The sequence below is a fragment of the Conger conger genome, chromosome 16 (genome assembly GCF_963514075.1).
Source record: "Conger conger chromosome 16, fConCon1.1, whole genome shotgun sequence".
NCBI classification, from domain to species: domain Eukaryota; kingdom Metazoa; phylum Chordata; class Actinopteri; order Anguilliformes; family Congridae; genus Conger; species Conger conger.
The window spans coordinates 13253219-13268604 of NC_083775.1; the positions used below are offsets into that span (position 1 = coordinate 13253219).

Below are 15386 nucleotides of genomic sequence, written 5' to 3' on the forward strand. Positions count from 1 at the left end.
TAGCAGTGGGAACTCTGTGAAGTACACATGTGACATACGTAGATACACAAAAATCTCAAGCATACTGATAGTTTTGTCATACTTTTGGTGACTATGTTCGGTGGTACAATTTAATTGATATTGTTGATGCAGCAATATTGCATATTTCAGCCTTGTCCTAATGCATCATAATCCCTCGTCCGTTAACCCAGCACGTGCACTATTAATGCACATAAATAATCTGAAATATTTTGAATGTTTTTGGATGTGTATGGTGGAAATAAATGCTCCTTGCCACGCGATTTCAAAGACACAGATGCAGCATGGGAAATGGGCACTCACTCGGCTACTTTCACGTAATTCCAAAGAGTCGGAGTATTTGAAATGATGTACCGTAACTCCAGGTAACAATATGCATCTTTGAATTGTTTGTTAAATCCACATTACTCAAGGTTGTCCACATGAGCACAAGAAGTAGGCTCGAGAAATAAATACTGTGTAAACTTTGCAAGTTGATCCATTCCAAGTTCTCTTTTCTCCAGGATTGTAGACATGGTTTTGAGAGGTTCGCACGGTCCGCGGTTGTGTGGCCATGTGGAAAGAGTTAACATAAGGATATAAATTTGTACAGGACAGGCGCTTTAATTCGTTTAAGAAATACAAAATCTCATCTGTTATTTAATGTTGGTAATGCGTTATTTTGAAAGCATAGCTGACAAAAATGGCATTATATCTGAAATTACGGGCCTATGTAATTGTTGGCAGAGCAATTGCGTGTATGATTCCACATATTCTGTCATAAGTTTTGAAACAAACATTCACATTAGGAATGGTTCGCCCTCAAAACTAGTCTGAAACCTTTTTTTGTGCGTAAAATTTTGATTGCAGCCGTGCACTTTATCCGCTTAAAAAAATTGTCATACAGTAACAATGTCTCGAAATATTTTCACATCCTCATGCCTGGCTAAAAGCCCTTGCAATTACGCAACGCTTTTGAGGCATCGGTGACCTTGATGCATAGTGTACGCCACGGGCAGGTGACCTGAGTTCTTTGTGGTTATCCAGTAAGACTCCCCCTAGGCCAAATTCTGAAGACTTTCTCGAGAATTTCAGCTCTCCGTTTGGTTCGTTTACAATGCAAGCAGCGGAGTGGAAGTAAAGCTTCAACATTCAAATTACTTTTGCGGTTCGCCCCCCTTTGTCATTTCAGAGTGGGAATGCAGAATAAACTTCCCAAGCTGGTTTTCCTTTCTGAAGGCTCTTCTCATGTCAATTGTGTTTTGTCATCTTTGTCTCCTGAGCTTTCATTTCATTCGCTGAAATGATGTGGCCCTGGCCCACTGAAACTATACTTCCCATTTTAGCATTGCAGTGGTTGGGTATGTTTCTGTTGTCACAGGGTATTGTTCATGCATTTTTATTAGACCAGTGATCTGTGTGCTCCCCCTGCCCAAGTTGCCTTTCTTTTGGAGGTGCAGTGACTGATTGACGGAAAATGTCCACCGGAATCCAAAGTCGGCATTGCTGTACTCCTGATGACAGACCTAATGGTTGATCTACCAATCGTAGGATATACTTCTCTTACTGCACAGCCTTGTTAAACTGCTCTTTTTGCAGGCCTCTGCCATTTTTTGTGCATCAGCCATTTTCCTGACAAGGAGGATGTTCATTGATCTGACTCCGTGTCTGGCCTGTTTGTACGTTTTTATGCTTCAGCGTAGTGAAACTCTGAAAAGTGATCTTGTTGTTGCGTTGGTATGGGGTGTGCCCATATGTACGTAGACCTGGCTCGCACATGCAAATACAGTAACAGTTCTAATGAGATGCACACATTCATCCATTGTCCTCCCTGCCACTATTGCTAGGTAGTCAAACGAGTAATAACTGTTTGACAACTTCAAGATGTTTGTTTTGCGGTTTGAGCACAAATAGGTAGGGTAGTGACTGTAGCATTTGCTGGTGCTTTCGTTTGTCACATTTAGCAGAAGCTCTAAGACGGCAAGGCTGAATTTAATTAATCAACTTTTCAAATGAATTCATACAACTGCATATTCATAATGCTGGGCAATTACTGAAGCAGTTGAGGTTGATTACCTTCACAGGGGCCCTCAGCACTGTGCTGCTCGACAGTGCTTACACATAGCTCTGCTACAGCTGTGTCACAGTTTGGCATTGTTCGTATCATGTCCGTGAGACTGTTTCTTCTGTAACGTCCAACCGTATTATCTACGTTATGTCCACCACCATTTAGAAGAACAGCGGTAAGCACACCGCCATTTGGCCAGTGGTGTATATTTTTAATGTTATATTGTAATTTGGAAATTGAGGGGCAGATTAATGACAGTTTCAGTTTCAAATTAAGTAGATTTTTGAGCTGATTCCGATTGGTTAGGATTGCTTTGGGCTTCTTCTGGATGGCAAAGAATCAAGTATTCTTGATTTGTATCTTTTTGTTTTGATTTTATTGTCCTACTGTTATAAATCAGAATTTTTTTGGACAACATTTGTTTTTTTCCAATGTGCAGTGGTTTGTTCTCTCTGCGTTTCTATTTTTGCAATGTCATTAAGTCACCAGACTCACTCTTCAACTTTTTAACCTACTGTTGCCAGTCTTCCTTCAGTCCCACCCATAAATACTCTTGCACATACCTGTACAACTGGAATTACCTTCTCACACCTGGTCAACACAAACCAGGAGAACATTTCAGAGCTTCAACAATTTCATAATGCTCTCTTCGGCATAGGAGCACATTCACCCCAAGACCCAAACGCAATAGAAAATAAGGTAGGCTTATATAAAAAAAAAACTGTCTCTTTGGTTTCTTGTTTCAGGCTCATGCAAAGTGGCAGGAATAATATATTTAACAATGTGTGTGTTTGCATTTTCCCCATCAGAATTGTCTTAATGATGTTTGTAGCCAGTGCAGTTTCTTCTCAGTGAATAATTGCCTTGCAGATTCACAGCAAAGAAAGTAAGAATTAGACCCACAATTATGGACCAATGTGGTTTATTCATGATGTGGATTATCAGGATCTATCAATCGGAATCTTTGCAATACTTTCTGTTTGTTCATAGCATATATGTCAAGTAACGTAGTTGCGGTAAAATATAGATTATTATAAGATGCAGTGCAGTTTTCTTTTTAAAACTTTGATTTTGGGAGAAACCGGGCATAAAGGAAACTTTAAACATGCTGTAGTGTCTGTTCCAAATTCAAAGAAACTCTTGGTTCACTTTTATGAGATGCAGTTACTGAAGTCAATTTCAATCAGTGCACAGGTTTCAACAGTGAAAACAGGTATCCTTTCTGAAATTAAAACGTATAAAATCTGTTCAAATTTGCCTAATGTATTTTAATTTCATGAAAATGCGAAATGGGGGAAAGCAAACCAACACGAGAGGACAGCTCATTTGACTCATTTCTGTTCAGAAGGTTACAAATGATTGGCCTCATTTTCTTTCTCCCAAAAATGGACCTAATGACTGACATTTAATTCTGGGAATGGCTTGCATATTGGCGAGAACTATAACTGTTAGCATAATTTGCAATCCTATTATGTTAATTCATGAAATGATGTTTAAAAGAGAAATAAATTAATGGAGAAAGGCAAAAATATATAAATCCATCAAGCTTTTACAAATTTTTGATACATGTACGTTAAGCTTTCAATGAATGTTATTAGAATGCGCATAATATGCATGATGGGGCTGGAAAGTTGGTCTGAAATATCACAACAATGTCCTGTCATTGACATTGGCTGAAAATCTGCAGTATGCACACCCATGACAATGTAAACCTGTTACCTATATTTCTGCTTTTCTCTCAGAGGGGAAATAATTGCTTGCCAGGCTCCTGCCTGTTCAGCTAAAAAGTTTAGCTAAACACTGTCCTCCCCAAAAGCTATTTCTTGTTATAGCCACTGTTTTGGTTAAAATTATGTTTTAGGTGTTTATCTAGTCATCTGGCATTACTATCTTGAATCAAAATGAAAAATACACTCACCATATCAGTGTTAATGGGGAGACTAGATTAAATGGCAAGGTAATCCTGTCATATTTTTGTACTTGTATGGCATGATCAGTTGGACTCAGTTGTATAAGGATGTAAAAGCTTTACTTTCTGAGATTTCAAAGATCCTCTTCTTATCATAAAGCTCAGCTGCAAGTGTGCCCCCAGTGATGAGAACTGACATGCCTAGAAAAACAATAAGGATAATTGCAAGAAGTTAATGGATTTGGGGCACATTGGAAAGCAGGAAATGAAACTGTGCCACAGTCGGATTCAAACTCGGGATTTGTGGCCCAAAGGCAGCATTGTGCGCCTGCTGGTGCTTGGCTCCTTGTGTGGCTGGCACAGCGGTTGCACAAGAAATGGGAGTGGTTAAAAAAGATTAACATTTAACACAGTGGCTGTCAAAAAAAGTAAAATGTCAAGTGACTGGAATCCTAAAATCAATAATACAAACTGAAATCCAGTTTTTTTTTTGTGCAATGGAATTTCACCATGATGGTTGACCATTCTGTCCTTCTGTTAAAGTCATTCTGGTGCAGTTGTCACAGTATTCTTAGTGGGCCTATGTAAAGATGGTTTTCCAGCATGTAAGGCTCTTCAGAATGGTTCCACATACTATGACATGTTTGTTTTTCACAAGTAGGGCATCAAATAATCTTGGGATCAAATGAAATTGTGAAGTATGTAAGCACGCTTGTGCATTCAGTATCGGATTCGTCAATGGCAACGTGAACATAACTGAGATCGGATACGTTGATCATTGCTGGCCTTGCTTATGTATATTTCCTTGTACATTCCATGCATCTTTCGCATTTTGTAGTATTTTGAAAGTTTCAGTAGCGATACAGCGTAGCAGCCAATGTCAAAACCTGGCTCATTAAAACGCATGCTCCCAATGTGCTGTTCAATTTCAGATAACACAAGCATGTTGAAAGACAGACTTGAAAACTGGCTGTTGTTTATCTCAGTTCCTTAAGTTATCAGGAATAGTCTAAACAATTTGGACACTGCACATAAGCACAGCAGTGAAGCCACTAATGTTAAAACTAGGTGATTCAGCAAAATTCATGTAAGTAAGGATTCATTTAATAAACCTGAAAAATACTGAAAATACCGAATTACCCCCTTCCCCGCTCTGGATTATCATGACATCAAACAAAACCCTTTGTGAAACTGTCATGAATTGACTGCATTAAGTCATTATTAAATTAGTAACTATTTAAATCAGTAAATATTTCACAGTGGGCCAGTTTCGCAGACCCAGATTAAGCCTAGGCCAGGGGTCGGCAACCATGGTCCTGGAGAGCCGCAGGGTGTGCTGGCTTTCGTTGTTACTTGGCATTAATTGATCAATGAAAGCCGTTGATTACACAGTTAACTCACCTCACCTGGTTTCTTGGGTCTGAATCGGTTGTTTATTTTAAGGTGGAGACGAAAGCTAGCACACCCTGCGGCTCTCCAGGACCAGGGTTGCCGACCCCTGGCCTAGGCCATAGACTGTATTACATTTTTAATACATGCAAAACTCAATTTAGTCCAGGACTAAGATTAATCTGTATCTGTGAAATTGGTCCAATATGACATGGATTTTGTTTGTCCATGGAGAAGAACTATATTACTATTTAACTCAATATGAAAGTGGCCCACCAAAACATATTTGTGAGAAGAAAATGACAGAGGAAATGAAGGTAAAGCCTTTGTGTTGAGATGGGGGTGATGTCCGTCACTGTCAGGATAATGATAACAGACATTGACAAGCCCCAATTAGCACTGCTTATGTCTCAGCCAGTAGCAAGAGGTCAGGTAAGCCCTGCCCATCTCCTTGTGTGCTGTAGGTTGTCATTTGTAGCCCATTTCATACTTCAGGAAAAATATATATTACTGGTTGAGTTTGAGGGGGTCAGACCTGAGAACTATGTGATTCTTTACATTTACTGAGTGCGTATGGTGTATTGGGAGCTATGAAATACTGCAGACCCCACCTTCTGGTCCTCTTGGTTGGCTCAATTGCATCAGGCAAGCTCAATCGAGCATGGAATTGAGTAGTTGAATTGAAAACAATTACGTATTTGACCCAATTTGAGAAAGGGAGAGGTCTACAACGATGCACACAGAGTGGAAATCTGCAACACTTTAAAATGTGAAACTAAAGCTAAACGCGCATGCCATTTAATTACAATTAATATTCCTGTACAGTGTAGGCGGGCTGTGTCACTGTACCTGAAAACATAACTGTTGCTATTTCCAGCTGTGTTCACAGCAGGCGTGGGGAGACATTGAAGACATGACGAGTAATCTTGAAACATGCTTTTCTTTATTTGTTAGAAAGAGAGAAGAATTATAATAAACGGGCGAATGTACACTCCGTAATAAACCAGTCATGTGGCAGCAACTAAATGCATGAAAGCGTGCAGACATGGTCAAGAGGTTCAGCTGTTTTTCAGACCGAATGTCAGAATGTGACGTGATCCAACTGTGAGTTTGACTGTGGAATGATTGTTGGTGCCAGACAGGGTGGTTGGAATATCTCAGAAACTGCTGATCTCCTGGGGTGCTCTGTGGGCAGAAGTGCCTTTTCAGAAGAGAGTGGCCAGACTGGTCAAAGCTGACAGGACGGTGACAGTAAAGCAAAAACGCGTCAAAGTGGATAGGCCACAGTAGCAGAAGACCAATAAGTCTAAAAAAAGAAGTCTAATAAGTACCTAATAAAGTGCTCAATGAGGGTATGTTTTTTTTATAATGTAGAGTAGTCTGGGATTCTCAACCATAGATGCCAATTATCCCTCAGTCTTTTCATTATATTACACAATGAAAAGGAAATGGTGGCGGGTGGATTGATGTCTGCAAAAGCACACGTGGCTCAACACGAAACATTTCATATGGGAACTGTTAATGAATTGAGTCTGGTGTCACACTCTTACACAAAGACATGTGAGAAGCCACAGGGATTAGGGTTTCGTAACAATGATGCAGAATGACACTCGTATAAGATAAACAGACTGTCAAGGAATGCCGTCGGACCAGAAAGATTTTTTTTGGGGGCAGGACTTCTAGCATTCTGGAAAACTAGGGCACAAGGCATGCTTGGGAGGGGCAGATACGTTTTGATTCATTGTTTAGTGGAAGTTTTTATTTTTCCTGGCACAGAATCTTACTGTGAAAACATCAGAGTTTCTTTCCCATGTAACATTGCTCCAGTGGCAATGGCTGAAATTGTTTTTTAATGTGTGAATGCCAGGTAGGGTCAGATATATGGCCTCTGTCCAATTTTCCCTTTGGAAAAATGGGAATACTTTGGCGGTGGGGGGAGGGGGGTGGGTATGGAAGTCATGGATGTTCCAAATCTACTGGATACACACTCAAATGATTTAGCCTTTTACATTTTAAACTTCTGTTCCCCTGGAAAAATCTGATGTGTATGAACAGCAGATATGCATAACAACTTTGCTATGATGTTACCAAATAGTAATTTATTATTATTGGTAATTTGATTGGCGACTAGCTAGCTAACTGAACTATTTTGCCTGATTGTGCATTATTGCAAATTTAATGGCATTTATCAAGCAAAGCAGAATCCTCTGGTTTTCTGGAAGCTGCTGCACCCCTTGTAAAACATTGACTCTCTAGAGCTGAACGTTGACTCTCCAGAGCTGAACGTTGACTCTCCAGAGCTGAACGTTGACTCTCCAGAGCTGAACGTTGACTCTCCAGAGCTGAACATTGACTCTCCAGAGCTGAACATTGACTCTCCTGAACTGAACATCGACTCTCCAGAGCTGAACGGGCCTCTTATTAGCATGGGTGGCTTCAGCTGGTCCAGCAGCACGAAACTCCATTATTCTATTCAGATCTGTGCCTCACTCAGAGAGTAGAAATCTTGATGAATCATAGTTATAACTTCACCTTATCTTTGTTCTATATATAACATTTATTTCTCAACTGTTTTTATAGCATCAATCAGGAACAAGAATCTTGGAGGATAGGTAATGGATGCACATGCGCATTTCCACATCCAATAAATTCATTAACGTGATTGTATATGAGGCCGACTTTATTGAAACACAACTGAATGTGAACTAACCTTCAGTAAGAACTGTGGCACACTTGCATGTATTTTCCTGCTTCAGCTCTCAAGTTGACTTAAAATGCAGTAGTTTTTTTGCCTGGGATTACAGCAGCAATCAGTGCTCCCACAGGTCCTTGAAAGGGTTTGATTTTGAATGTGAAATATTCAAGGCTTTAAAAATGTGTTAAATTTACAGCAAGTGATTGATTTCCTGTTGGTCTATGAATTTTACAAACCTGCAACTATGCATAGCCCATGCAAAAAAGTATCTTGTCATGTCAATGTCAGTAATATCCACACAATCTTCTGGATAAACTGATTACATGGTGAGGGTGGGTTTAAAAAAAGAAGAAGAAGAAGAAGAAAGTTATTAGGAGGTCTGTGTAAGGTTAGCCTGAAAAGTCTTCAAACATGCGGTAAAAACTCAACACTAAGCAACACTCATTGGTTAATTAGTAATAGGAAGCAGCACCCATTGGTTAATTAGGCAGCCAATGACAATAGTCCCCTCTGTCGCCAACGTTCTATTTGTCCCGTAGAATGGCGGAATCGAGTGCGGCGATGATGTTCTCCGAGCAGGAGCTCACCTGCTCCATATGCCTGGACCTGTTCAACGACCCCGTCTCCACGCCCTGCGGCCACAACTTCTGCCAGAGCTGCATCGGGAGCTACTGGGCCACCAGCGCCAGCTGCAGCTGCCCGCTCTGCAAGCGGCAGTTCGCCACGCGGCCCGAGCTCAACATCAACCGCGTCTTCGCCCTCATCACCGAGAAGTTCAAGGAGTCGCGCTACGGGGACCTGCCTCCCGCCCCGGGCCCGGAGCGGATGAACGGAGATGGTGCCGGATCGGGAATGCCGGCGACGCCCTGGGATATCACCTGCGACGTCTGCACGGGGAGGAAGGCCCTGGCCGTGAAGTCGTGCCTCACCTGCACGGCCTCGTACTGCGAGAGCCACATCCAGCCCCACCTCCAGGTGCCCTGCTACGCCCACCACCAGCTGCTGGAGCCCCACGAGGCGCTGCAGGGCCGCACCTGCCACACGCACCACCGGCTGCTGGAGGTTTACTGTCGCACCGACCAGATGTGCATCTGTGCCATCTGTGTGCTGGAGGAGCACCACAGCCACCGGACCGTGTCCGTGCAGACGGAGAGGGCCACCAAGCAGGTACCACGCAGCGTCATTTCAGTAACGCTCAAGGCAAACTCTACTGGCCCATCAGGGGAAATGTGCTTGCTGAGAGATTTAAAGCATGACCTCTTCATGCTGAGAAACGGCAACACGAGCACAAACTGTCCAAGTAAACTGAATGTTAACTGCTTATTTGTCCATATTAAAATAACAGCAACCGGTTTATATTTACTTTTTTGAATACTTCACAATTGAATGTCTGCAGTTGTAGCATTTGACATCATGTGTGAAGATTGTGTGTGTGTGTGTGTGTGTGTGTGTGCGCTTTCAAAGAAACTTCTTGGAAAAACTGAATCAGAGATACAAAGCAGGATCAAGGAGAAGACGATACGACTGACTGAAATCAATCGCAAATTGGAGTCACTCAGGGTGAGTCCTTTGAACAATGATTTCCCCAACATTGTGAAATGTTTACTATACATATGACTTCTTTATACTGTCTAATAATAGTGGAACACACCATTAGTGTCAAACAGCAGAAATCATTGATACTATCAGGGAGAACGCAGCTCAGTGATGATGGTGTGATGGGTCGGTTCCTCTCCTGCCCACAGAGATTTGGGAAGGGCGAGGTGTCCGAGGTGGAGCAGATCCTGGCGGAGATGATGCGGTCGGTGGAGAGGATCAGGGGGGAGCTGGTGGGGGGGATTGAGGAGAAGCAGGCGGTCGTGGAGGCGCAGGGGCAGGAGTTGGTGTCCCAGCTGGAGGATGACCTGGCGCAGCTGCAGGAGCAGAGGGCCAGCCTGGAGGTGCAGGCGAACTCCGAGGATCACATCAGCTTCCTGAAGGCAAGCCTCACTCCCCTCGCTTCCAGTGGGCAGGGGGCCCAGCTCTGCACGTGCTTCAGCGCCATCTGGTGGTTCAGGCCCGGAAAATAAAATAGGGATAAGACAGTCATGACATCATCTTACAGGTGGGAAACGGAGAGGAGAGGGGTCATGACGTCATGTACAGATATAAGGGGAGCTCAACCGATCAGGGAGCATATCTGCAACAACCGATAAAACAATGCTGATGGTGATTGGTGGACACCTTAATCGGAATTGTTTCTGTGTCAATGGACGCTTTATTATGTGACTAACAGTAAGATAAGAAGATTGTACTTTTTGTAATTTGTTGCACCTCCACTGCCCAAATGAACACTTAACAAACTTACCAAGTAAGAATAAAAAAAATAAAACTACATGTTCATATAAATTCATCATCCATACAGCCCTATACATAGCACAGAAATACACGAATATAATTTGTCAAATCATGCACATGTTGCACCTTATTCTTCAAATGCACATATTGCACATTATCTGGTTAATCTGCGGTAATATTTGAAGCCTAGCCTCTCTCTTCTTCAGAGTTTTGAGGCAGCCGGTGCACTGTGTAACAATGAGGAGGAGGACTATCAGGAGACGGACCACCTGGAGCTGCACCTCCCTCTTGGGGAGGCAAAGAAAGCGCTTGGGGAACTAAAGGACAGGCTGGAGGACATCCGCATGGGAGAGGTGCGCTCACACCGAACCGGTAAGCCTTCGTCAGAAATAAACGTAATAAAATAAACTTGCCTTTCTATGGTAGTGAAATAAACATCACGAATACTAGCTTTCCTATGGTAGTTTTTCTGTGGTTTATGATTACAGTTGCTTATTGACTATCGTATACACCTCAGGTGTCAAACTTCAGTCCTGGAGGGCCGCAGACTGCTGGTTTTTGGGGTGTTCTGGGCACCCGTGGTTCATTCAAGTCATTGATTGGTTGAAGTATCCACTTGTTCTCAAGGCCTTAATTGGCAGCTGATTGAAAGGACACTGAATGTGCAGACACTGCACCGCCCTGGGAATTCAGTTTGACACCCCTGATATACACTAAAACACTTTGATTGATGTGAATTGGACCAATAATTGTCGAGAACTACATACTGTCCATGTGTTCGGAAGACTGTACGCTCACGATGGTCCAAACACTGCCGTTTAAGACTGCCCGGTTCGTCTCTCGTTAGCAACACCTTCCCCACCACAATGTCACTTTATGCTGAAATGGATTGCGTATGTGACTCGTACCAAGTTTTCATGAAAACGGAAGAAATTTGCGCAAATGCAAAAACCAAAGCTGATCTGGAGGTATTTATTTAGTTATTCAATGTAAAACTTGCATTGTTCAGAACATGGTGAGCTGACTTGGTATTGGGAACATGGTGAGTTTACATTACTGTAACAGTATGGTTTTCGTATTAGGCTATCCATGACCCATGAATACATTAAGTGGGTGATTTTTCTTTTTGTACTGAAACCTTCTTTTTGTACTGAAAAACACATAAGCCATAGGCTAGACACTTCTTTACATCTCCTAAAGTTTTCATGTTGTTTGTTTGTTTAATACATATATGTTGAAGCATTTGAGTCTTTAGCCTCATCAGCTCTAAAGATGTTGAGTGTGGATCTTTTACGAATGCATAAAATCCTTAGATATAATCCTCTGCTTTTAGTATCTCTGCCGGAGAGTGAGAGCATGCAAAGTCTTCAGGGAATGAGGAGGAGGGAATGGTCAATCAGAGGTAAGGCCCATCATCATCATCATCATCATCATCATCATCATCACCATCATCGTCATCATCATCATCATCATTATAAAAGTGTCCTTTACCGTTTTTCTGTTTGCTTACAGATCTGAGAATAATGAAAGGATCAGGTATGTTGAAAAGCCCTTTACCATCCACATCCTTTACCTAATGCATCGTGTGCTGAAAAACCTATGAACAATGTGAAATGAAAATTTAAAATAGAAATATTTATCTTTCAGGAATAAAGAAGGTCCGTTGCTTTTCGGGTGAGTTTCCCCCCCCCCCACCAAATGGGCAACCCGACATTCACTGTCGGGGGGGAAAAAATTGGTACTCAGTGAGCCGAACTCGCTCCCGTTCGCTTGTAATCCAGAAGGTTCTCTCTGCTTCCAGATGACGTCACGCTGAACCCGGTTACGGCCTACCCCTTCCTGATCCTCTCGGACGACCGGAAGCAGGTGAAGAGGGGAGAGAAGCTCCAGTTCTACAGGAACAGCACTCAGCGGTACGACGTGTGGTCCTGCGTGCTGGCCAAGGAGGGGTTCTCCACCGGAAAGCACTACTGGGAGGTAAAGAGCGACATTGGCTCAGGAGCAGTTGCCTGGTCGTCGGAGGGTTTGCCGGTTCGATCCCAGTCGCCGTCGGTGTGCGAGTGTGCGTATGAATGGATGTGGATGAGAAGCATCAATTGTACAGCGCTTTGGATAAAGGCAACCTGCCATATAACTGCCAACCATTTACCGTCTCAAGGAAGGGGGTGCCAACTCAGACACCGCTGTCCCTTTCCCTCTGCTATTAGCCCCGGATATTAATTAAAATGCAACTACAAAACTGACCTACACAACTGCCATCCCCTCAATTTATATTTGGTGTGTCCCAATACTTGAAAAGAAAATATCCTCCTTTCCTCTTCCTCCCAAAGGATACTTTTTGTTGAGTTTTGGGATGCACCGTTGGAATCAGTATTTGCACCTCTGGGTCACTGGTGTGTCACCCGTTCTGTCTGGTTTTCCACCCTACAGGCCTCCGTAGTACAAGAGAGCTAAGGGCTTGTTTAACACTGATTGGGTACAAGACTTGTGTATCACAGACAGGGACTGTTAACCTAAGGAAACCTGGCCAATCAAAACCTGGGCAGATGGAGACCCACTGTGTCCCACTGTTTTGGCTAGTGCGATAACCAGACCTGGGTCAAATATGTAACCATTTTGGATTCAAATACTTTCCTCCACTTTGTATCAGAACCGATGAAATTCTCTTAAAAAGTGCAAATCCTGCCTTTTGGTCCTCTTGGTTGGCTCAATTGCCCCACTTATGATGAGTTGAGCACGGAAAAGTATTTGAATCCAAAATAATTAGGTATTTGACCCAGGTCTAGCGATAACCAGGGATCAGTCATTCAATGCCACTGCTACAGGGCTACTAACAGGTACTCAGTGGCCCTGTCCTTTTTACGCTGTTTGGCAATTTATATTTCATTTGTACTTGGACTGTCGCCCTCAGGTAAACGTGGGTGAAAATAAGGATTGGAAAGTGGGAGTGGTGCGGGAGTCCGCTCAAAGGAAGGGCCTGTTCGACATGAACCCCAGCAGCGGCTACTATGGGCTGTGGTGGGGCGGTACCCAGCTGCGAGCCCTCACCACACCCCCCCTCGCCAAGGTCAAGATCTCCAGCAGGCTGAGACGAGTCGGGGTGTTCCTGGACTGCGAGGAGGGCCAGGTGACCTTCTACAACGCCAAGTCGGGCTCTGAGTTGCACACATTCAACGCCGAGGAGTTCACGGAGAAGATGCTGCCGTTTTTGGGTACTGGCGACAAAGAGGTTCCACTCATTCTCATGACCGTACAGTATAACATACCTGAGTGAGAGAGGGAGGTTCGGAGCATACCAAAGTGACAGAGCCATTACAGCACAGTAGAACATAAACAAGTATCAAAGGGTTGGGTATAACGGTATCTACGGCAACGGAAAGCTGTCATAGTGACAGAGAGAAAGCCTGAGGGGAAGGAGCAAGTATGTTTATTCCTGGTGCATGCTGGGACAGGGGTAATTGAAGCTGCTTGTGTGATTGCTAAAGGGGATGGACATTTACACTATTTATATTCTCGTACACGCTTTTCATTCAGAATTAGTATCTTATTTTGCACACCCTTGCATTTACAACTTTACACAGTGCACCCGAATGTACCTGATTTTGTGCTTATAAACACCTTTACACTTGAGAATAATTATTTTTACACACCCGTTACACTTACACTTAAAAATCCTGAAGTTTACACACCTTTACACTTAAAAAGCCTTATGTTTACACACTGTGTTTGCCTTCCACTTGATTAGCCTAAGCAGAACGGAGAATACCTTGGGTTTGAGAGGTAAAAACAAAAGCCAAAAACAATATATCATCTAGGTAAACCCATATAACATCTAACAGACTGCATGTCACATGTCACAAAACTTTTAATTTTATTTAATTTTTTTTACTAACTAGTGTGGGTGAATTTCTGTTTAAAAATGTTCATCTTTAATGACAACTCAAACTCCAGGCAGAGAGAAGTGGGAGAGATTGTTTTCTCATGTGGATTTGAGAAGATTGGAAGTATAAGCTGTACTTTGTCAGTGTTGTAAATGTTGTACGTTTGTCTATAGGTATTTAACATGCACACAATTGGTTATGTACAATTTTAAATATTAAGAAATAAACATTTAAACCAGATGAGTGTCTGAAAACTACTGTCCACTTTAAGTTCCCATAACTGACACACACTCCCACTCTCATTTAAACATTATAATTTACACATATTTTGTTCAAATGTATATAAAGCAGGTGTAAAGATTAAACAATTTATCTAAGGAGGAAATAAATGTTTCAAATGTGAACTTCATTCCGCCAACCTTAATGCATGTAAAACCAGATTCAACAGTGGGACACTTCATTTCTCACCACTGAAGATATTCAACCAACATACGCTATATTTATGCTCACATCTATCCATAATAACGTCGATATTATAATTTTTTTGCATTTATGTTGTTTGTGACAACACTGCCAATCATATCAAATCATTGTTCATTGTATTGGTTGATATGTAGTGCTTCCATAAACTGCAGCATCTTTGGCCCCAATTGGACCCCGACATTTAAACCTAGAAAATAGAAACCCAACTTCAGACGTATTCACGGGAATGGTTACAGAAGGGGTATCGAAGATCTGTGACAGTGGAGACAAAGTCCACGAGCGCTGTCTGCTTGGAGATGGAACGCCCTAGCTGCGTCAGAGGACGTTTATTTAGGAGACGCTCTTCTACAGAATGATTTGTACTATAGGAGAAACCGAAGTATACACCAGATTAACATGCACAACGGTGCCACACCCAGCTAACATTCCTGGGCTGTGAGCAATGGAGGAGCTACGAGAACATTTGTCTTCGTATTTGGAAGTTTGTTTTTGTGATTGCAAAAAAAACAAAACACTGCTTTTGTCATGAATGCTGAGAAAAAAAAAAAAACACTTGACTTTAAAATAACCTAGTGGCTAACCTAACGGCACATGCTGTAGCTGCCGGCAAACAGGAGTCGTCGGTAA

General features: G+C 42.5%; 1 protein-coding gene across 3 annotated transcripts; it reads left to right on the forward strand.

Moving 5' to 3' along the window:
- Positions 1–258: 258 nt before the first annotated feature.
- Positions 259–14665, forward strand: LOC133115359 (E3 ubiquitin-protein ligase TRIM21). Of its 3 annotated transcripts, XM_061225231.1 has the most exons (11): positions 2679–2764; positions 7944–7975; positions 8598–9225; positions 9523–9618; positions 9804–10037; positions 10602–10767; positions 11729–11797; positions 11908–11931; positions 12043–12069; positions 12197–12372; positions 13307–14665. In XM_061225231.1, exons 3-11 carry the CDS (start codon positions 8599–8601, stop codon positions 13667–13669), a joined length of 1782 nt encoding a protein of 593 aa, XP_061081215.1. In that variant the 5' UTR covers positions 2679–2764; positions 7944–7975; position 8598; the 3' UTR covers positions 13670–14665. The 3 variants fall into 3 exon arrangements, with proteins under 3 accessions (XP_061081213.1, XP_061081214.1, XP_061081215.1); XM_061225229.1 differs by lacking the exons at positions 2679–2764; positions 7944–7975 and adding an exon at positions 259–383; XM_061225230.1 differs by lacking the exon at positions 7944–7975 and having other exon boundaries at positions 2656–2764.
- The last annotated feature ends 721 nt before the right edge of the window (positions 14666–15386 follow it).

Bases quoted from the DNA above. Each gene is read 5' to 3' on its own strand.
- LOC133115359 (XM_061225229.1), top strand. From the start codon at position 364: ATGATGTACCGTAACTCCAG. The intron at 11,932-12,042 runs GTATGTTGAAAA...TTTATCTTTCAG, and splicing joins GAGAATAATGAAAGGATCAG to GAATAAAGAAGGTCCGTTGC. The intron at 12,373-13,306 runs GTAAAGAGCGAC...TGTCGCCCTCAG, and splicing joins CCGGAAAGCACTACTGGGAG to GTAAACGTGGGTGAAAATAA.